General features: G+C 44.6%; 1 protein-coding gene across 1 annotated transcript in view; it reads left to right on the forward strand.

Moving 5' to 3' along the window:
* The window catches only part of ENOX2 (ecto-NOX disulfide-thiol exchanger 2), a 132,471-nt gene that overhangs the window by 44,869 nt on the left and 64,158 nt on the right, over positions 1–23,444 (forward strand). Inside the window, 3 exon segments of the mRNA XM_043491868.1 lie at positions 3,161–3,304; positions 9,450–9,584; positions 15,627–15,782. Coding sequence (XP_043347803.1) covers positions 3,161–3,304; positions 9,450–9,584; positions 15,627–15,782 — 435 coding nt within the window.

A 23,444-nucleotide genomic window follows, 5' to 3' on the forward strand; every position in this document is an offset into this window, starting at 1 on the left:
CACACTATCTAGATGGTGATCCAAACCAGGGGTGTCAATACTGGGGGAAAGGGGGGCAAGGGGCCATGGTCCTCCCACTTTTGAAAGTGGACAGACTGGGCCTGGCCAATCCACTTTTCACCACTGGCCCTTCCCCTCCTCTTACCCCTGAGGCCTGGCCCTGGCCAGGTTGGAAGCTGGAGCCCGGCCTGGGGAACCTGGGCAGCTGTGGGGAGCTGTGGACTGTCCACATGCCTGGGGTGGAGGGGCCTGAGAGCAGCCCCTGGTCCATGTCCCCGTCCCCCAGACCTCCCGCCCAACAGCTGCCTGGACGGCTGTTACCATGGCCTGGCTGCAGCGCTTTGGTCCCCAAAACCCCATCCCCAGGCCAAACTGGAGCCAGGATAAGAGTCATGTGGGCACCTGTGGGGAGCTGCCGACCCTCCACCTGCCCTGGGTGGTGGTCCAGGACATAGGCTGGGGGCTGCTCTTGGGGAGCCCCCCCCCCCATTCTAGGCAGGGGGAGGGGCCCAGGCTCCTTGGCTCCAGCTTGGCCTTGGGCAGGATAGGAAGGGCAGGGGCAGAGCCACAGAGGTGCAGGGCCTCGTTCCCCACCCACTTTTAGGAAGAAACAGTCATTCCTGGGACAAACATGGGTGGATATTCTGTACAAAAGCTCCCACCAATGTTAAATTGGAGCTGCCCCATGTTAGAGCAGTGCTGGGAGTTTTTAGTGCAGGTGCCACGAGGAAAGCAGACTTCTGAAAAGAATTCCAGCCCATCATAAGAGGCAGAGAGGTTGAGTTGTTTTGAAGTAAAATGTTCTGTCTCATTGCAAGTTCCATTTGCCGTTTTCACACAGACATTGGAAAATGTATGTTTTGCATTCGGTCACCATATTTCATAAGTGACAAATTGCTATGCAAGGTGGGAACTCTGTCTTCCTATGTATTCTACAGCATCTAGGACAGTGGGGTCCCAATCCTGACTGGAGCTTCTGAATGCTATTGCATAGTTATTTTATTAGTTAGCTGTAGTTTTTGTGCACTAAACGAAAGATCATCCTTCTTCTGCACAAGGAAATAGCCCTGCTTCCTTTAGCCCAGAGTTTGCAAATCATTTGCATTTAATAATATAACATATTATTGCTTGTAAACTTCATGACCTGTCAAAGCTCAGGTATTTATAATGAGGTTTCAGACGTTTATGTGGTGATATTTAACCCTCACAATAGGAATATCAGAGCTCAACCTTATAGGCTTTTTAAGTGTGTGTTGAAATCAAACACTCGTTCTACGCAATAGGGGCTGAAATAGTAGCCAGCCACCTGTCCAGACCAAGCATGGTTTATCTTGGAATCCTTGCCAAGATTCCAGTCACATATAAACACTTGTAAATGAAGAAGTTGGAATACAGCATAGCAGAAAGCGGTGAGGGAAGATAAACTCCACTGTGCTCCATGATGAACTCCATTGTGAACAGTCTCATACTGTTCCTAGTAGTTTTTGCTCTGCTGTATCACATTGCCCCTTACACTCTTGTTGTTTAGCTGTGTGAGAAGTACATTACTGAGTACCTCTTGCAAAGCTCTCAAACTCAGAGACTAGTGTTGCTTCATATAGTGGAATTTCAGTTGAGAGGCCTCTGCATAGTCCAACTTGTTGGACAAGCTTCCAGAGCCATCTGGTGAGTCCTAGCCATTGGGGCCACCCTCCTTTCCTTGCCTCCCTGCTCATGGAAGGTTCCACAGGCACACAAGGGGGAGTGAAAGCCCTTGACTCTGAGCCACTTGCCAAAGTGTTTATGGCTTCAAGTGTCTCTAGGTTGAGAGAATCTAGTATTGAGGTCCTGGCACTGTCTTCTCTGGAGAGCTATTTACCAAAGTGGTTCTCTGCCCAGAGGAAGCAGCACTGATGTCCTTGGATACCTCCAGGTTGATGGAGTCCAGTACTGAGAATCTGGCATCCATTGTCTTTTGTGAACCACTTGCGAAATGGTTCTGTGGCTCTGCTGCTGCCCCGTCTCACCACTGCTGTCTCTGTCACTGCCCCATTTGCTGCTGCTCAGGCCGCTCTCGCAGTCGCGGCTTGCTGTTCGCTGATGCCCCGCCTCTTGATGCAATGCTGTGTTCTGAGATTCCATCCTTTAGCCCAGTTCTTAGAGGTTTCACTGGCTAATGGGGAACCCAGCTGGTTCTGTATGCTTTGTACTGTCACTGCAACACTGTCCACACATCAAGTGTAAGGTTCAGCCCCTAGATCGCTCATCTGTGATTTCAGCTCTTGTGATCACTGAGCAGAAACGAGGAGTCTAAATTGAGTCTGGTCTGATCAGATCTGTCCTTAAACACTGGATGGGGAGGGTCAAACGGCGTCTAGAACACTTTAAACAGAGTTCAAGACTAACATGAATTTTAACCCAAAACAGCCTAAATTGATCACTTTGTCAAAGCAGATCTCTGCTGATCACCTAGGCCAGCATTTCCCAGACCATGGGTCACAATCTCAAGTGGGGTCACAGTATCAGCAGAGGTGGTGCAGTGATCCCAAGTGTGCGGAGTATGCCATTTTGCTCCGTGCATGTGTGCGAGTCAAGGTTCGTGGAGGACATCATTTGGCTATACATGATGGTGTCCTCTGCACAGCAGGAAGTCACACACCATATATATGAGATCATGCTGTGCAGAGGATACCATTTTATAGAGCAAAATGGCATCCTCCATGCTGTCTGGGGTCGTGGGAAGAAATAATTAATTAAAATGGGGTCATGCCAGTAAGTATCAGGGGAGCCTCTGAACTGAGCAAAGTAAGCATGTCTATGCAAATACAGTCAGTTCCTTATATCTTTTCCCCCAGTTCATCCACAGGGCAGGGTAAGGTGACCAGATGTCCTGATTTTTGGGTCTTTTTCTTATATAACCTCCTATTACCGCCTGATTTTTCACACTTGCTGTCTGGTCACCCTAGGGCAGGGAGGGGGAGCTCATTCAACCCTGGCTTGCAGTGACAGCTATCAGACAAATCCCTGGAGAACAGAGTGAGGGAAAGAATCCTGCACTAGTCCCTCAGGGCATGCGGTGTATGGTATCTGATGTGTCTTTTCTTCTCTAATTTCTGTGATACTGTATGAAGTTCACGAAAATCTGAAAATATCCGCCTAATGAATTATTTCTCTTTTACAGGATTAAACCAGCTGCCCTTTGATCCTGCCACTAACAACGGACCTCTGCAGTTTACCAACACCACTGCCCCTCTGGTTTCTGAAAGTGCAGTTGAGAATGGAGGGGAATCAAGCAAGAAGAGAAAGAGAACAAACATTCCTGCAAGTGAGCCAGACAGAAACACTGTGTGTTTAGCTGGGGAAGAGTAGCTGAGGGAAACAACCGAGGCTTCTGCTTAAAATGGCAAAGCAAAGTACTTTTAGTCCCTGCTGTGTCAGTAATTCAGAGTTACTGGGAGATCTGTTTCTGTTGCTTGTCACAGGATAGCTAGAAATAACTGGAATTATTGCTTGGTATGTGCTCAAGGCCGGATTAGCCAGCAGTAGGTGTTCATTTCTGTTATGGATCAGAGTGGTGTAAAAAATATACATGGACGTGGCTTCCTGTGTATTCCCTTCACTTCTGTATATTGAGGATAGTTGCCATTTATATATAGATATGAGCGTGTCTTCAGCTGGAGAACTGGATGTGCCAGACTCCAACACCCTGCATGGTGTTAATAGTTTTGAAATTGTGACTCAAAAATCATGATTCAGGCCCCCCAAAGTTATGAGACTGGCTAAAATCATGAGAGATTAAAAACAATAAATGATGAGTGCCTTTCATTTGCTTTCTGGTCTTTGAGCCTTCAGAATTCACGTTTTCAAGTTTTTCTCTGCAACAATGAGGGCTAGAAACTTTAAAAAAAAAAAAAAAAAAAAGAAAAGAAAGCTGAGATTCTTATGTAATCTCATGATTCCAGGTCCAGGGGCTGTAACAAAACACCAAATATTATGAGACTCACAGTAAAATTGTGAGTTGGAAACAGTGGGTCTTTTCTCAGTTCTGCAAGCCTTGTATGTGCTGCTCAGATTGCATGTATCACTATCTGCAGAGTACCCACACTGAATCCCACACGCAGTGATCCTTTTCTTATAGGCTTGCAACCACAGGGAAGGCAATATTCCTATTCAGTCAGGAAGAATGGAAAGAGACAGCCCATGTTATGAGGAAGACAGAGGGTCCCCCATTCAAAAAGCTTTAAACTACAAGGTCAATTTACTAGCTAATGTCTGTTAGGTTTCTTAATATTTCTTTTTCCACATATTATTCTCTTTTTCATTCCACCCATATCTATCTTATCTTTGCTAAATTTGCATTGATTTTCACTCTAGTTTTCCAAATCATGCAATGTTCTTGCAAGTAGCAGTGGATGGAGTTCAGGCTCCATAGCAGGTTATTAATTGAATTGTGGTAATGTCATTTTTAGATCTTAACAGGGAATATACAGAATATCAGTAATGGTTTATTTTTAGAAATGAAAGTGGGAAAGTAAACTTTATCTTTTTATTTCCTAGATTTGTATAGTTTGAAGGGGAAAAAAAGTCCAAGATCAAACTTAACTAATGTTGAAAAAAGTTTTAGAAAGCACATTTCTCTAGTTTTCTATGACAGTAAAATAGATGATGAATAGAAATAAATGCAAAATACTTATTTAATTTGTATACCAATTTTTACTGATGACAGGTTAATAATGAAACTTTATTATTTTCTATGAGAAGTGAAAAGCCATGAAAAATGGAAAAAAACATAATTGGGAAAACTAAATTCTTATGCAAAATTTTCCTTTGATTTCATATTGACAATTAGTTGAAACCTGTCAGAAACTGAGGTAAGAATGCTCAGGTCTAGTGGTCAGAGCAGTGGCAGTCGGGCCTTGGGGTCAGAGCCGGAATTGGTAGTCAGGAGCAAGGTTGGAAGAAGAAAAGAGTATGGCTGGGAGCTAGGCTTGAGCCAGATCAGGGCTCGAGCAGGACTGGGGACAACACTGGAGCAAGAGCAGGACTGGAGCAGCCTGAGGCCTGTGGAATCTGTCACCACTGTCAGGCAGAGAAGAGTTGCAAGCCATGAAGTGATGCTGAGCGACTGAGCTGCTGTTTCGTCTGTGAGGTTTATATACCTGTTCTGAGTATCCCCAGATTAGCTCCTGGTTTGTGGATTGGCTGGAGCCTAGTGCAGGAATGACTATCACTGCATGTGGTTTGCTCAGGCTCCAGTTGAGGGTTGACTCCTCATTCCACAGATCCTAAGAAATAGCCGCTGCTGCTGTTAGGTAGATAGGAATGTAAAGGCATTCCTTGTATATAAATGAAGGTAAATGAATCCACTTCTGTGTGAATTTTCTTGTGCCAATAAACGGATAAGTAGATAAGAGTGTTGTTTGACAACTATAAAATAAATAATAAAAGTTTGTCTTCTGTTTCTTTTATGTGAAATAACGTTATATCTGGAAAATAAAATAGGAAATCTATTGGTAATTGTATCAATGAGAGAAGAACTATAATAACAGGGTAGTCAATGTGACATTTGAAACATATATGTACAAGGAGTTTAGAAAATTTCAGTGAAAAACAATGCACATTGCTAGTGTATTCAACTAAGCACATTAAAGAATAAGTTTTACTACACAGGCCTATTCCTGTAGGAGAGGAAAGATCTGAAATTTTGTAGTATGTCAGAATCATACTACTGACATGTCTATGAAATAAAATAAAATATTGTTTAATTGTTAAGTTTAAGGAGAATCATGTAGGCATCAGTCAAATGTTTAGGGAACCTGTATTTTGAAGTTATTGTGCAGTCATTGCATTCTTACCATTGGTAGTGTTTTTAAGTGATTCAGTGTCCACTGTTAATAGTATGTTCATAATGGAAAATAATAACTATAGCATGGAAAGACTTTGAATCAGTGGTTACTGTTGCATTTAGGATAACATAATGAGATTTTCCTCTCAAGTAATGGCAGGATAGCCATATAATTATATTTACCAAGTTCTTATATATAATCTGTTTACAAAACAGTAGAAACAAAAAAATAAGACAAATAAAAGAAATGCACGAACACAATCCTCTCTGTGGCATCACTACACCAATGGAATCAAGTTCACAGCAGAGTGTAAAGAGCTCCAGGGTGATAGCATCCAGTTCACAACATCTGATAATGTAATTTACCAGCTACAAAACTGCATAATACATAACTTTTTTTTTTAAAGGTTAAAGAAATTTCCTGGCAAAACTTTGTTAACCTGGAGTTCAAGTTGAAAGAACATGTCACATAAAAAATACCCCCCCATAAGAAAACGTCATTTATGTCACAGTTCCCAGGGTAACTGCATCGCTGAGCCCTCTTGGTCTCTTTGTGTGTATTCCCTCTCAGGCCTTTAGCTGTCACCTCTCTTGGGGTGGAATCGTGATTCTGCCACTCTTCTGCCCTCTGAGATCAACTGTGATTACCTCAGCAGGCTTGCTTTGGGTTCAGTACCTTCGGTTCCTTTCCCCCAGCAGCCGTGACAGTGATATCCAGTAATCAAACAGTCTTCATAAAGCAAAGTATTATTTATTTAGAACAAAAGCATTTAAGGAAAAATAGATCTAAAAAACAATAAACCGGTTTATATGAATGCCAACTGCTTTAAACATCTCTCCTGGACCTCTGTCTGTGTTCACCCTGTCCACCCAACAACTGACACTCCCCTCCCCTTCCTCTCCTGAGAAGGGCTTTTTAAAGGTTCTTTTGATTCTTTATTCCTAGCAGTAGCAGAATAACTGTGTCAATTCAACCTGGAGCCAGGATATCAGATGCCTGAAGCTAATAGGTTCCCCCACTGTCTTGTAATTGCCCTCCACCAAGTGAGCGTTGGGAGGTTGCTTGTCTTGATCTATTGTGCTCCTTTCCTGCTTGTTTTACTCATCGCTCCCTATTAAGCTTGAACAACACATTCGTATAAGGAGGTCTTATAACCCTATATATAATAACTTCACTTCAGTGGCTAGGTCACACACAGTGTTCATAAAATTATAACATTTCAGTATTGTTAGATTATTAGATACCAATTACATGTCTGTCAGAGTTTTGTCAGCAGTGACCTAATATTAAAAAACAGAAAATTAAAGGTTCCAGTATACAAAACAAACCCAAAATATTTCAAAGCAGTCACAATTTAGGTCACTAGAATGACCTTAATTTGCCCAGTAGTACTGTCAGCCTCCCATGTCCCTTCTTTGTTACCCAAATACCAAGTTTGGAAGCTGTGTTATTTCTGGATGAAAGCTTTTTCTAACAGCTTTAAGAAATCATTTGAATGGCTTGAGTCATAGAGTTTAAGGCCAGAAGGGACCCTACCAGATCATGTAGTCTGACCTCCTGTATATAACAGGCCACGAGCACCACCCAGCCACTCATACACTGAACCCAACAACTGAAACGAGTCCAAAGTATCACAGCCCACAGGAGTCTAGACTGTTACGTGCCACAGGTAGAGAATAGGAGGGTCCGAGGTGCACCAGTTCCCAAGGCCCCTGCAACAGCGATGATCTTGGGAAGTGTCCCACACCCTTGGGGCAATTCAAATTCAGAAGAGTCCCAGTGCTGTACTAATCTCCTATCTTCTCCATCACTTTTTCAGAAGAGCATAAAGTTCAGACGTATGCTGAAGACCTCGTACATTAGGAGAAGGCCCTGTACTTGTAAAGTTAGTGGATGGAATATTGTAAACATGAATAACAGAACATTGCATATAGCAGGCTCCATACGTGTATGCCTTTGACATGAAATGTGATGCTTTGTCACCACATTAATCCTTTTTCTATTTATATAGGTGCTATAATTTAATGACTTTGGCCTAGAAAGCTTCCCTAGCTTAGTTATGTGGGCTCTGTGTCTAATGATGCTGATTTACTTGCTGGCACATGGAATCTTTATGAACAATGGGAAATGACTGCCCTCAGCATGGATTGTGCATGGTCATAAAGAGGATCACTGTGCAATTAAGAGTAAGACTTTTTCAGCATTATGCTGTACAAGATGTGGGGTAGAGGAATAAACTGCCCTCTTCTGTGTAGTTCTGCGCTCTCCTTCTCTTTAGTCTCTTCGCTGAGGTCTGTTACTATGTCCCTCTAACCCCTCAGCCCCATCTGGCCCTATCTTCGGTCCTCCCTCTTTCTCCTTTAACTGATCTCTCTTATCTGATTCCTATTCCTTTTGCTCTTGAATCCCTTTGACTGGAGAAACCTATCCTCAATGCCCTCTCTTCTCCCCAGTTATTGCCCTTCCTTTTGTCTTCAAAACATTTGAGCAAGTTCACAGATTCATAGGTTCCAAGGCTGGAAGGGACCATTGTGATCATGTAGTCTGGCCTCCTCTATAACACAAACCATAGAACTTTCCCAAAATAATCCTTAGAGCAGATCTTTTAGAAAAACACCCAATCCTGATTTAAAAACGGTCAGTGATGTAGAGTCTACCATAACCCTTGGTAAATTGTTCCAGTGGTTAATTACCCTCATTGTTAAAATTATACATAACTTCCACTGTGAAGGGAAATACACTGAAAGTGGTTAATTTTTTCTGCTAATATGAAATAAATGTTTCCAAATGAGAAGGGGCCAGAGCCTCAGCTGGTGTATATTGGCCTTGACCTCAGTTGAGCTATGTGACTTTACAACCCCTGAGGATCTGTGCCCCGGTTTCTGTGCTTCTGTCAGAAGATAAAAAGGCTGCTTCCCCCACAAAACAGCACATCTACAAGGGCACTGTGAGTTCCTCTCAAGAACAATGGAGGAGCTACACCTGAAACACATGGAGATGACACCAACCTTATTTTTCTTTGGAAAGTCTTCTACGGCGTATGATGGCAGCAGCTCTTTTCTCAAGTGGCAGAGTGCTGGGGTTGGGATCAACGTCACTGTTGGTGCAGATCAGTGGTTCTGAACTAGGGGTACACGTAGCCCTGCGGATACGCAGAGGTCTTCCAGGGGGTACATCAATTCATCTAGATGCCTAGTTTTACAACATGCACGTAAAAAGCCCTGGCAAAGTCAGTGCAAATTAAAATTTTATACAAACAATGACTTGTTTATACCACTTTATATACTATTCACTGAAATGTAAGTACAAATATTTATATTCCAATTGATTTATTTTAATAATTATATTGGTAAAAATGAGAAAGTCAGCAATTTTTCAGTAACAGTTTGCTGTGACACTTTTGTATTTTTGTGTCTGATTTTCTAACCAAGCGGTTTTTAAGGGAGGTGAAACTTGGGGATATGTAAGACAAATCAGACTCCTGAAATGGGTACAGTAGTCTGGAAAGGTTGAGAGCCCCTGGTTTAAATACTACAGAACCTTGTTGGGTAATGCTTGCTCTGTAGAGGAACAGATGGAGCACTATGTTCCCAAACACTAAAATTAATCAATCTCTCCTTTTAGCAGATGGTGTTAGAAATCTGAATGCGGACTCCACCCCAATGGGCTTGCCTATGTCGGACCTCACTGCATGGGCCACCGCGATGAACAATCTAGGGATGGCACCGATGGGAATGTCAGGGCAACCGCTGCTGCCTGGTATGTAACTTAATTGATACTATATCTGTCATTAATTTGCTAACTGCTGTCAGCACTGAGGACATATTTAGAGGAGTTTACCTAAATTGATATTTATTTCTACCTCAAAAACCCACAAAGGTGTTGAATGCCTAAATGAAGAGATTGTGCAAGGTGACTTATCTAGAGGCCAGAGTCTAAACCAGGGGTTGGCAACCTTCAGCATGCAGCCCATCAGGATAATCTGCTGGCGGGCCGTGAGACATTTTGTTTACATTGATCATCCTCAGACATGTTCCCTTCCCCGCCCCCGCAGCTCCCAGCGGCTGCGGTTCGCTGTTTCCAGCCAATGGGAGCTGCTGACCTCTGGTCTAAACTGTGCTGATTTAAAATATGAATGTAAGTTTAGTTTAATGGGTGTTCAATAACATTTCAACTCCCCTCCCCATGCTCTGGAAGACTTACCACACAGGGCCCAATATAAAGGCTCAGAAGAGAATAGCAGGCATGAGCAGGTCAGGAGTGAGAGGCATCGGCTGAGTTGTGTGTGGCGAGCCCAAGGCTGCAGCAACCATCTTTCATGCCAAAACAAAGCTGTACGCTTTGCTTGCTTCATATTGATGCTCTGGAACTGGGCCAATAATGGTTTGCTGACGAGTTAATTGGACAATGAACAGTCTTGGAATCAATTAGACACAAGGCAGAGTAGAGAAAATAGTATGGGGTTAAATGATAGAGTAGGGCAGGGGTTAATGGAGGAGTCTTAGGGTATATCTACACAGCACACATGAACTCCGGTTCAAGGCTAAGCCCCTCTTCCATTCATGACAGAAATTAGTCTGACTCAGGCAGGAAGCCTGCTAGGGGGGTGGGTCAGAGCCTGAGTTCTGCTCTGACAGATAAATACTAGCACATGGAATGGACAAATGTACCTTGTACATGCATCCACTGCCGTCCAGTTGTGGCCCACACATGCAAAACATATGAGAAAAACCAAGGAGAGCATGGACTTTGGACTTTGACTTTGACTGGATTTGGACCAAGTTCAGTTATACCGTTGCACTCCACGCCATGATGGCAGCTGGTCTGTATTACTGGTTGGTACAGCATGGAAATACCTGCGTAAAATACAACATTTGATTTGCACACAATGCTACAATAACAAGTTTTATTATACATAATGAAAAAAGTGGCACAACTCTAATGAATGTCATCACACACTCAATAAAAACTTACAAATTGTCATCTCAGGAATTCATAAACTGAATGGCAGCACATTGCTAGGCTGAATAAAATGCAGAACACGCCTTCGTACACTTCATGAAAGTGGCGGGGAACATCAAGCTCCCAGCCCCCGTGGGCAGCAGGGAATGCTGGGAGCTGCAGGCGGCAGGGGTACCCCACAGGGGTATCCCACAGTCCCCCAGCTGCTACAGCAGGGGTAGGCAAACTTTTTGGCCTGAGGGCCACATCAGGGTTGCGAAACTATATGGAGGGCCGGGTAGGGAAGGCTGTGCCTCCCCAAACAGCCTGGACCCTGCCCCGTCTCCGCCCCCTCCCACTTCCCGCCCTGACTGCCCCCCTCAGAACTCCCAACCCATCCAACCCCCGCTGCTCCCTGTTCTCTGACTACCCCCTCCCTGCCCCTAACTGCCCCCTGGGACTCCACTCCCTATTCTGCCCCCCCACTCCCATTCCCCTGACTGCCCTGACCCCTATTCACACCCCACCCCAACCGCCCCCCCCGGAACCCCGCCCCCTGCTCCCTGTCCCTTGACTGCCCCCCCCAGAACCTCCACCCTATCCAGCCACCCCCTGCTCCCTGTCCCCTGACTGCCCCCCTTGGCCCCCTGCCCCTTATCCATGCCACTCAGAGCAGCAGGAGCTCGCAGCCCCTCTGGAGCCAACCCCACTGCTGCGCTGCCCAGCAGGAGCAGCAGGCCAGAGTGCTGGCCGCGCGGAGAGCTGAGGCTGCGGGGGAGGGGCTGGGGGCTAGCCTCCCTAACTGGGAGCTCAGGGGCCAGGCAGGATGGTTCTGCAGGCTGGATGTGGCCCGCGGGCTGTAGTTTGCCCATCTCTGTGCTACAGGCAGCTCCTAGTCCCTGCAGCTGTTCTGCTTGAAGTAGTGTGGGGATCTGCAGATCCGCATTTTGTCAGGGATATTTTTAGTAAAAGTTAGGGACAGGTCACAGCTTCCATGAATTTTTCTGTTTTGCCTCTGACCTGTCTGTGACTTTTATTAATAATATCCATGACAAAATCTTAGCCTTACTCATGATGCACAATACCAATATGTTTTCCAAAATCTCTCTCACACAACAACCTCAAATACCATTTCATTCCCCCTCATGTGTGGAACTGTGCATACCCATTATAAGAATGCACAAAGCATCTGTGATTTCCATTGCACATCTGGATTCAGCACCAGTCAGAATCCGTGCCTCTCTCACTTTGTGTACCGGTTCAGATATCCAGTGGCCTGAGTCTGCTCCTGGCGAAAAGCTACATCTTCTCCTCACAGGCATTGTGTAGAGAATAGCAAGCCACATTAACACAGAGTGAGGAAGCAGGGCCTGCTCCAGAGTCAGCCTCTGGGCAATCTAATGAGCATAGCTGGCCTGTAGTAGGCTACCTGATTGGCCACACCACCTGATTGATTGGAAGAAGCAGAAGACCAACTCTGAAGTTCAGTGGCTGCTCAAAGCATTTGTCAATTTGTCAGAGAACAGGGAGCAGTGGGGGTTGGATGGGTTGGGAGTTCTGAGGGGGGCAGTCAGGGCGGGAAGTGGGAGGGGGTGGAGACGGGACAGGGGCCAGCTCCAAGCATAAGGCATGACTACCTACATTCCTGACTGACAGTTTGAGCAGTCCAAAAAACCCACCAATAATAAGGGAACTAGAGCTGATACGGCAGACATGGATCCTACAAAGGCCAATATCTCTGACACAGATAGTGGGAGCCCTACAGACCTTGCAGACCCAAGTTCTTGCAGGTACAGAATGCAGTTACATCATTCCCTTGATGTAAGACAAATGTTGGCATTTTAGTTGCAGAGGACAAAACAGATCAGAAAGTCACCTAGGCTGGCTGTTGTCACAGTTGAACGAGTCAGAGGACAAGCTGTTTCTACCCAGGGAATCTGTAAGGGGATCTCTAGTTGTATCTTACTTTATGAGGTGGCATATCCTCCTGCGCCTCATGACATATGGGCTCACTCTATGAGAGCACAAGCAGCTTCAGTAGCATCACTTCAAGAGATACTCCTGCTTGATTGACATTTGCAGGGGTGCTATGGGAGCTCCATCCACTCATTCATGAGACATTATGCCTTGGTCCAAGCCTATTCCACTGACGCATCTTTTGGAACAGTGGTTCTACAAGCAGCCATACCTCTTACATCCTTGCACTCTCCTCCTCTCTGCATAATGCCTGTCAGTCATCCAGAGTACAGTACACAGACGGACCAACGCTGGAAGAAGAAAGGGAAGTTATTTACCCTTTGTAACTGGAGTTCTTCAGGGTCCCTTTCTGTATTCCACTACCCACTCAACTTCCTCTCTGCTTCAGATTGTGTCTGTTCGCGGTACAGAAGGAACTGGAGAGGTGGTTGCTCTGCACCACCCCGTCCCTAATGCCCTTGGTGCAGAGTATGAGGAGTGCGAGTACACAGGCATGAACCTATGGACACTACTTGCAAGTATTCTCTGGTCTCAAGCGCATTGAGTGCATTTGTATCCACAGTGGAATGCGACAGGGACCACATACCTGAAAGAACTCCAGTTACGGAGGGTAAATAACTTCCTTTTCCTAAATGTCGATATTAACTATTTCATTACCAGTCATTTTATCAGAAACATCCAGCAAATGTGTTACTTGTTACGGTTGGATGCCATGCAGTGTGGGGGAGAAGTAGGGTGTCTGGTTCCTCTTAAAGGTTTGTGAACTGGATCTGGGAGTTGAAATCTTTAAAAGCGTCAGGTCACCTCTGCCCCTACCAATAAGAGGCTGGGAGAGAAGAGAAAGATTACCCACGCAGGGTTAGAGCTTCAGCCACCTCCTGGGTGCTGAAACCCAAATTGCCCTTCTCGGTACCAAAACCCTAGCAGCCCATCTCTGCTGCCACAACGTCTGCACTGCCGGTATGCATTGTCAGTACAAACACATGTCACAGTAAAAGCTTGGGCATGGTGTAAAATAAATGGAAAAATGTGTATTGAATTTAAGCAAAGCCAAATTAGGCAAGGCAAAACTGAGCCATGTATAGAGATGCTGCAGAAATGCAGCCCTGGGAGAAACATGGCAGGATAAAGCAGAAGAAAGTAAAACTCATCTACCAGAGCCAGCTGTCAGCTGTGCCAGGAACAGCTACAGGTGGCCAGCATCCAGGCCACCATTCCAGTGGAGGGACTGGCTTTTGTGGGCTGCCAAACAATCTTCTGCAAAGAAAACTGGTTCTCTAACCTTGGAGCAGCACATGAAATGCTGCCACCTTGTGGCCAGAGGAGAACACATGCCGTGCACCATTCAGAAGAGCAGAATTAGCTAAAATTTAGGCAGGTTGAAATGAAGGGAACAAACTGAACACATAGATATCCTCTAACTTGCTAAATTTGTTTTATCCATCTACATCCAAGACCTCATGGGCCCCACAACAAGCTGGACCCAAATTTTACAGCCTAATTCCAGGACTTTGCAGTCTTCTAGTGGTTACTGTTAAAAAAAAAAAAGTGAGGTTGTAATGAATTAAATGTGACCATGAATAATGCACTCGGGCCCCCATGTTGTTTATTTTGATATTGCATCCGGTTTGTTTTATGCTGTCCCCACACACCAAGGAGTTTTGTATTGAGAATGCAATACTTATCATGGGAGAGAGTTGGGGCTTTGATACCTGAGGAGACATGGACACAGTTTGAAGTTGAGAGACAAGAAGTGTGGCTGGAGATTTCTCTTCCAAAATCATCAGCAGTGCAGTAATTAACAAAAAAGATATTTAAGTTATCATGTTGAGGTTTCCGATTTAAAGTCCTGTTAAGTTGAATGGTGCAGTTCTCCCTCTCGGAACTGCAGTTCCAGGCTGGCAGCAGACTCAGGAAGAGCACAGTGCACTGGTTACACTTTGGTCACATTTTCAGTTTTCTTTGCAATCTTTATTTTAAAATGATATTCTTCATGTAAAATGTCCACATCATTCTGTCAGTGAATCTCCGTCCTGGCCCTCAGTTCTCTTGCTGTTCCATCCTGGGCTCCCTCCATATAGCTGTGTCAATGCACCTGTAGCCCTGCCTCTCTCCAGCAGAGACTGCTTAATTGGCAAGTAGGCTCTAGCTCATTTTCATCTGGGATGAAAAAGATTTGAGGCAGGCTAAGACATGAGTGCAGTCTAATGCGGTGCCGCCAAGAGCACCCTCTGTTATCACTGCACAGATTGGGGGTGGAGGAGAATCACTAGTGAATTTATCTTTGGTGCAGTATATGGGTCCATCGTATTAAGTATCCATATCAATTTCCTTTGTTCTGTATTCCTGTTAGCAAACAATGAAGCACTGGGCTGTAACAATCACATGTTTCTGAGTTGGAAATTGTAATAGCTTCCCTGCACAACTTCTGTTCTTGCATCTGGGGGAAGGTAGTGGTTCATGTTGCACCTGCAGAATGTGTGTTTGGGGTGTGTAGGATAGAAACATTTTCCTAGGTGTGCATGAGAAAGCAAAACATTTTCAATTTTCTGATAGAAAACGGCTTTAATAACATTTCCCATAGCTCTAGTTGTGAGTCTCCTCCTCTTTAGTTAAACTAATGCCCCAAATTGCTTGTGTGCTGTACCACATCTATTCACATATTCTTCTCTCTTGTCCTTCCCCTCTTCCCTGTGTTTGTCTGTTTACTCACCTGTCATGTATGGTCTCAACCCTAGAGCATGAGTGCTCTGCCCCAGGGTCTGCCTTCGCTCATTTGTTTGTGTGCTGCCTAACAGAATAAGGCCCTGATTGTGGTGCCTAGGCACAATTGCAGTAGAAATAATAAATAGTAACACACTTCCTTATTCTCCCCCATTTCAGACTTTGATCCTGCACTTGGAATGATGACGGGAATCCCACCTATCAACCCCATGATGCCCGGCTTGGGGATAGTTCCTCCACCTATTCCTCCAGATATGCCAGCAGTGAAGGAGATTATTCACTGCAAAAGCTGCACCCTTTTCCCACCCAACCCAAGTAAGACTCTGCTAATGTTCTGGCCCATCACCTCTGTAAGATGGAACATAAGAAAGAATGTCTCTCATTCCTCTTTAAAAAGAAAAGGAGTACTTGTGGCACCTTAGAGACTAACAAATTTATTAGAGCATAAGCTTTCGTGAGCTACAGCTCACTTCATTTGTTAGTCTCTAAGGTGCCACAAGTACTCCTTTTCTTTTTGCGAATACAGACTAACACGGCTGCTACTCTGATTCCTCTTTAAGAATAAGAAGCCAGAAACCACAAGAAAGTGTGATTCATTTAGAAACATGTGGGAGCCTGTTCCCTGTACCACCCACCAGCACAGCTTGCTGAGGATGTACATTTTAAGGGGTCCACTGATAATAAAGCAAGTTATAAGGCAATAGCACCAATTGGTCCTTGTCACTGGCTGTTTATCATTTCACAAGCTCTTTACAATCTGAAGGAATTAGATCTTTTTCAGTAATAAGCCTGGTAATTGGTAGCAGTCAGCGTGGACCCCTGCCCTTTGAATGTTCTGGGTCTAAACTATATGGTGTGGTTTTCTGCACACATAATTGGGTCACAAAGATGGGAAGATTCTGGAGTAATGATACGGAAAGGCAGCTTTTATCTTAGACACTTGCTGTTGGGAGGCTGAAGAGAGAGTGCTGGTTGATGATCCATGTTTCAGTTCTGTGGCGAACTCTGCAGGGATGGGCTGGGAGCATGAATGGAGCCAAGCTTGCTGTAGTACATGTAAGATAAATGCATATAACAGTCTGTACAAATCAATAAGAATCACAGACAGGAACCAATGGAAACCCCAAGACAGGAAGACTAATACACAGAGAAGCAGATGACCAGGAGTCTGAAAACTCCCACTTCTCCACTCCCAAGTCCATCAGGGGGCTGGAGGGAGCCCAGGTTCGCCCACTCCTCTGGGTACCAGCACAGGACCCTCAAGCTGGATAAAGCAGGATCAGGGTTCATCGACTCTAATAGTGCCCTGAGTTTCTTCCTACCTTCCCCTGCAGGTCTCTGCAGGTTCTCCAGCCTGTCAGGCAGTTCATCCCCTCCTGGGCTATTGTCTATGGGCAGCTCTTTACTAGCTTGTTGGAAGGAGTGCCTTTGTACAGCCTGCTCACTCCTCTGGTAGCCACCCTGCCCCTCTGCTTCCCAGCCCTTTTATCCTCCCTCCTGCTGTCAGGCTTCCAATCAGCAGTGGCCGGCAGTGCCTGTATTAACCCTTTGGTCACTGGGCCAGCGTGGGATACATACACCCCATTAAAAAAGAAAAATAGTTGTAAGAATGCTTGATAGAGATCTTGTAGGTGTTTGTCTCCGTCTGAAGGGTTGGAGCAAATGCGGTTGTATTGTAGAGCTTGGCTGTAGACAATGGATCATGTGTTGTGATCTGGGTGAAAGCTGGAGGCATGTAGGTAGGAATAGCGGGCAGTAAATTTCCGGTATAGGGTGGTGTTTATGTGACCATTGCTTATTATCACTGTAGTGTCCAGGAAGTGGATCTCTTGTGTGGACTGATCCAGGCTGAGGTTGATGATGGGATGGAAATTGTTGAAATCATGGTGGAATTCCTCAAGGGCTTCTTTTCCATGGGTCCAGATGATGAAGATGTCATCAATGTAGCGCAAGTAGAGTAGGGGCATTAGGGGACGAGAGCTGAGGAAGCGTTGTTCTAAGTCAGCCATGTACATTGGTCAAACTGGACAGTCTCTATGTAAAAGAATAAATGGACACAAATCAAACGTCAAGAATTATAACATTCAAAAACCAGTTGGAGAACACTTCGATCTTTCTGGTCACTCGATTACAGACCTAAGAGTGGCTATTCTTCAACACAAAAACTTCAAAAACAGACTCCAACTAGAGACTGCTGAATTGGAATTAATTGCAAACTGGATACAATTAACTTAGGCTTGAATAGAGACTGGGAGTGGATGGGTCATTCATAGATTCATAGATAATAAGGTCAGAAGGGACTATTCTGATCATCTAGTCCGACCTCCTGCACAGCGCAGGTCACAGAATCTCACCCACCCACTCCTATGAAAAACCTCACCCATGTCTGAGCTATTGAAGTCCTTAAATCATGGTTCAAAGACTTCAAGGAGCAGAGAAGCCTCCCTCAAGTCAACCATGCCCCATGCTACAGAGGAAGGCGAAAAAGCTCCAGGGCCTCTCCAATCTGCCCTGGAGGAAAATTCCTTCCCGACCCCAAATATGGCAATCAGCTAAACCCTGAGCATATGGGCAAGATTCACCAGCCAGATACCCAGGAAAGAATTTTCTATAGTAACTCAGATCCCATCCATCTAATATCCCATCTCAGGGGATTTGGCCTATTTACCCTGAATATTTAAAGATCAATTACTTACCAAAATCCGATTATCCCATCATACCATCTCCTCCATAAACTTATCGAGTAGAATCTTAAAGCCAGATAGATCTTTTGCCCCCCACTGCTTCCCTTGGAAGGCTATTCCAAAACTTCACTCCTCTGATGGTTAAAAACCTTCGTCTGATTTCAAGTCTAAACTTCCTGGTGGCCAGTTTATACCCATTTGTTCTTGTGTCCACATTGGTGCTGAGCTTAAATAATTCCTCTCCCTCTCCTGTATTTATCCCTCTGATATATTTATAGAGAGCAATCATATCTCCCCTCAACCTTCTTTTAGTTAGGCTAAACAAGCCAAGCTCCTTAAGTCTCCTTTCATAAGACAAGTTTTCCATTCCTCGGATCATCCTAGTAGCCCTTCTCTGTACCTGCTCCAGTTTGAATTCATCCTTTTTAAACATGGGAGACCAGAACTGCACACAGTATTCTAGGTGAGGTCTCACCAGTGCCTTGTATAATGGTACTAAAACCTCCTTATCCCTACTGGAAATGCCTCTCCTGATGCATCCCAAAACCGCATTAGCTTTTTTCACAGCCATATCACATTGGCAGCTCATAGTCATCCTATGATCAACCAATACTCCAAGGTCCTTCTCCTCTTCCATTACTTCTAATTGATGCGTCCCCAACTTATAGCTAAAATTCTTGTTATTAATCCCTAAATGCATAACCTTACACTTCTCACTATTAAATTTCATCCTATTACTATTACTCCAGTTTACAAGGTAATCCAGATCCTCCTGTATAATATCCCGATCCTTCTCCGAATTGGCAATACCTCCCAGCTTTGTATCATCTGCAAACTTTATTAGCACACTCCCACTTTTTGTGCCAAGGTCAGTAATAAAAAGATTAAATAAGATTGGTCCCAAAACCGATCCCTGAGAAACTCCACTGGTAACCTCCCTCCAACCTGACAGTTCGCCTTTCAGTAGGACCCGTTGCAGTCTCCCCTTTAACCAATTCCTTATCCACCTTTTGATGTTCATATTGATCCCCATCTTCTCCAATTTAACTAATAATTCCCCATGTGGCATGGTATCAAATGCCTTACTGAAATCTAGATAAATTAGATCCACTGCATTTCCTTTATCTAAAAAATCTGTTACTTTTTCAAAAAAGGAGATTAGGTTGGTTTGGCACGATCTACCTTTTGTAAAACCATGTTGTATTTTGTCCCATTTACCATTGACTTCAATGTCCTTAACTAATTTCTCCTTCAAAATTTTTTCCAGGACCTTGCATACTACAGATGTCAAACTAACTGGCCTGTAGTTACCCGGATCACTTTTTTTTCCTTTCTTAAAAATAGGAACTATATTAGCAATTCTCCAATCATTCGGTACTATTCCTGAGTTTACAGATTCATTAAAAATTCTTGCTAATGGGCTTGCAATTTCAGGTGCCAATTCCTTTAATATTCTTGGATGAAGATTATCTGGGCCCCCCGATTTAGTCCCATTAAGCTGTTTCAGTTTCGCTTCTACCTCAGATATGGTAATATCTACCTCTATATCCTCCTTCCCATTTGTCATGCTACCATTATCCCCAAGATCCTCTTTAGCCTTATTAAAGACTGAGGCAAAGTATTTGTTTAGATATTGGGCCATGCCTAGATTATCTTTAACCTCCACTCCATCCTCAGTGTTAAGCGGCCCCACTTCTTCCTTTTTAGTTTTTTTCTTATTTATATGGCTGTAGAACCTTTTACTATTGGTTTTAATTCCCTTTGCAAGGTCCAACTCTACTCGACTTTTAGCCTGTCTCACTTTATCCCTACATGTTCTGACCTCAATTAGGTAGCTTTCCTTGCTGATCCCTCCCATCTTCCACTCCCTGTATGCTTTCTGCTTCTTCTTAATCATCTCTCTAAGATGCTTGCTCAACCAGCTTGGTCTACAACTCCTTCCTATGAATTTTTTCCCCTTTCTTGGGATACAGGCTTCCGATAGCTTCTGCAGTTTTGATTTAAAGTAATCCCAGGCCTCCTCTACCTTTAGATCCATAAGTTCTTCAGTCCAATCCACTTCCCTAACTAATTTCCTTAATTTTTGAAAGTCAGCCCTTTTGAAATCAAAAACCCTAGTTGCAGATTTATTTTTGTTAATCCTTCCATTTATTGAACTGAATTAGCTCATGATCACTTGAGCCAAGATTGTCCCCTACAACCATTTCTTCTATGAGGTCCTCGCTATTCACCAAAATTAAATCTAAAATGGCATCCCCTCTAGTTGGTTCAGCAACTACTTGATGAAGGAATCTATCAGCTATCGCATCTAGGAAAATCTGAGCCCTATTATTATTACTAGCACTGGTCCTCCAGTCTATATCTGGGAAGTTAAAGTCTCCCATGATCATGCAGTTTCCATTAGTATTTACTTTATTAAAGACATTAAAAAGGGCTTTATCCATATCCAAATTAGATCCCGGAGGTCTATAGCACACCCCAAGCACTATCGTAGGAGAGGCTTTACTAGTTTTCTTCCCCAATGTAATTTTTGCCCAGACAGACTCTGTCTTATCCATTGCATCGCTTCTTATTTCTTTACATTCTACCTCATCATTGATATACAATGCTACTCCACCCCCTTTACCTTTGTTTCTGTCTTTCCTAAAGAGCACATACCCTTCAATACCTGTAGTCGAGTCATGACTACTATTCCACCATGTTTCTGTTATCCCTATAATATCTGGTTTCACTTCCTGCACCAGTAGCTCTAGTTCCTCCATTTTGTTACCTAGACTCCTCGCATTGGTGTACAAACATCTTAATTTTTGCTGTTTGGCCTCGCTCACATTTTGTACCCTATTAGGCACAGTCATTCTACATCCAGTATAACCTATTAGACTAGTATCCACACTGCCCTCACTTCTTATATACATTCTCCTACCCATGGCTGTATCCATTCTTACTTCATCTTCTTCCCTCTCAATGCTAAAATCTGGCGTGGAGATTTTCTGGACATCTCCCATCCATCCCCCCCCAATTCCTACTTTAAAGCTCTCTTTATTAGTTGTGCCAGCCTCGATCCTAGAAGTCTATTTCCTTCCCTACTCAGATGAAGTCCATCCCGAGAGAACTGACCTCTGTCCGTGAATGCCTCCCAGTGGCCATACATCCCAAAGCCCTCCTTATAGCACCACTGCCTAAGCCATCTGTTGACAGTCATAATCTTGTCAGACCTTTGTTGCCCTTCTCATTACACAAAGTAAAACTATTTCTCCTCCCCCCCCCCGTTCCTCAGACGTTCTTGTCAACTGCTGGAAATGGCCCACCTTGATTATCACTACAAAAGGTTTTCTTCCTCCTCCCCCCCACCCCGGTGGTAATAGCTCATCTTAAGTGATCACTCTCCTTACAGTGTGTATGATAACACCCATTGTTTCATGTTCTCTGTGTATATAAATCATCTCCCCACTGTATTTTCCACTGAATGCATCCGATGAAGTGAGCTGTAGCTCACGAAAGCTTATGCTGAAATAAATGTGTTAGTCTCTAAGGTGCCACAAGTACTCCTTTTCTTTTTGCGAATACAGACTAACACGGCTGCTACTCTGAAACCATACACCCCATGATGGTTCCTGAAAGCAGGTGTGTGGTGCTGCTCCTCAGTGCATGGTGGGCAGGGCTCAGGACAGAATCAATCAGGCAGGGGCATTAGCTGTGAGTTACAGAGTAGCCGGCAGGGGAGATGTGCAAGTTTCCTGGCTTGCTTTGATTTTCTTCAGGACACCAGCCTCTCCTCAGCACATGTAGACAGTGCTGGCTCTTGGGAGGAGTGCTGGGCCCTGTATGGGTAGTGCCTAGCGTGCTCTAGGGGGATGCTGTTCTTCCAGTTGGAGGTGCATGTGCATGCTGTGGGCTGAGCTAGTGCCCCCTGTGATGGGAGATCTTAGTCTCCATTCCCCTGGCTCTCTGCCTTGATCAGGTTCATGAGGAGCATGGATTGTGGCTCCAGGAGAGGGCTATCAGGATGAGGCATGGGCTCAGATCCCTCCCTCCAATGTCCTCTCCCCTTCTCTTCCTCTGCAAGGGCTGTGCCCCGGTTGCCTCTGGAGTCCTGGCTGGTTTGGCTAACTGCTTAAAGCTGGGGCCTGGCGAGCGTGCACTTATGTAGATGTTTCTGTGTGAGAAAAATAGACAATACAGCCTGTCACACGTTCAGCTTCCACAGACATGGGGGTTCAGCTACATGGATATTAGTCAGAGGCTGAGTATCTGCATCATACCTGTTCCCAGTGCAAGGCATTTGGCATCTGAATCGTAGTCAGGATGGGAAAGAGGGTCTGCCTTTCTGCTGTGGAGCTGAAGATCTGGACGTATGGGGAGCTGCATGTCTGATAGGCACTGGGGAAGCATCAGGAGAAGAATTACATGGTTTACAGCCACAGAAACAGCCAGTCAGGCCTCCTCCTGGCTAGAGAGTGGGCTCATGAGTGAGGTGTCCGCACCCGGCCAACAGCTCTGCTCTCTCATGGGAGGGAACCTTTCCCCTTGAGCTCCCTTTTACAACGACTGCAAGGTCAACTGTCTTCTTCACTGCTTCAGGTGACCTCTTCCATGCCTCCTTCAGAACCCACCCTATCAAGCACGTCTGCCCACAATCCCTGTAAATGGCCTATGTGTGCCCCAGAGGAGGAGGCATCACTCCTCAGTCACCTGAGTTAGTATCGTTACCTTTGGCTGAGGAACATTTGCCTTCTTATTCTAGACTCACCTGGCCTAGAAACACCACCAGAAGCAGAAGCTTACATGCTGAGAGCAGTTGTCACTGTCAGCCTCTGAGCGTCAGCTAGCAGCTTTTCATAATCCTGGGTTAGGCATGGAAATCAAATTCATTTATGCTATTAGCTCTCTGGAGGTGTAGTCAGGCCCTCGCTGTTTGGGGTTATATATCCCCCAAAGTCCCATATTTTTCCAGTCATCAGGGTGGTGTCTGAAAGGTGCTCCTGCTCCTACGCCGCTGGCTCCCTCAAGGCATAGCTCATCAGGACTCCTTGTTTTTTTAAAAGATAGATTTTAGTTCAAATGGGAATTCATTCAGGGAAGTCCAGTGGCCTGTGCTGTGCAGGAGATCAGATTACATTATCACAGGGGTCTTTTCTGGCTTTACAATCATCTATGAATCATGGTCACTTTACAAAAGTCCAAGTAAACAGAAATGCCAGAGCTTCAGGACAAATCCCCTGCAAGCTGCTGTTTTTGAGTTTTCTGAATGTGAAAAAGGTGATTCTGAGCAGCTAACAGATTGTTTTCTTCC

Source organism: Dermochelys coriacea, chromosome 9 (assembly GCF_009764565.3).
Source record: "Dermochelys coriacea isolate rDerCor1 chromosome 9, rDerCor1.pri.v4, whole genome shotgun sequence".
In the NCBI taxonomy this organism is placed as follows: domain Eukaryota; kingdom Metazoa; phylum Chordata; order Testudines; family Dermochelyidae; genus Dermochelys; species Dermochelys coriacea.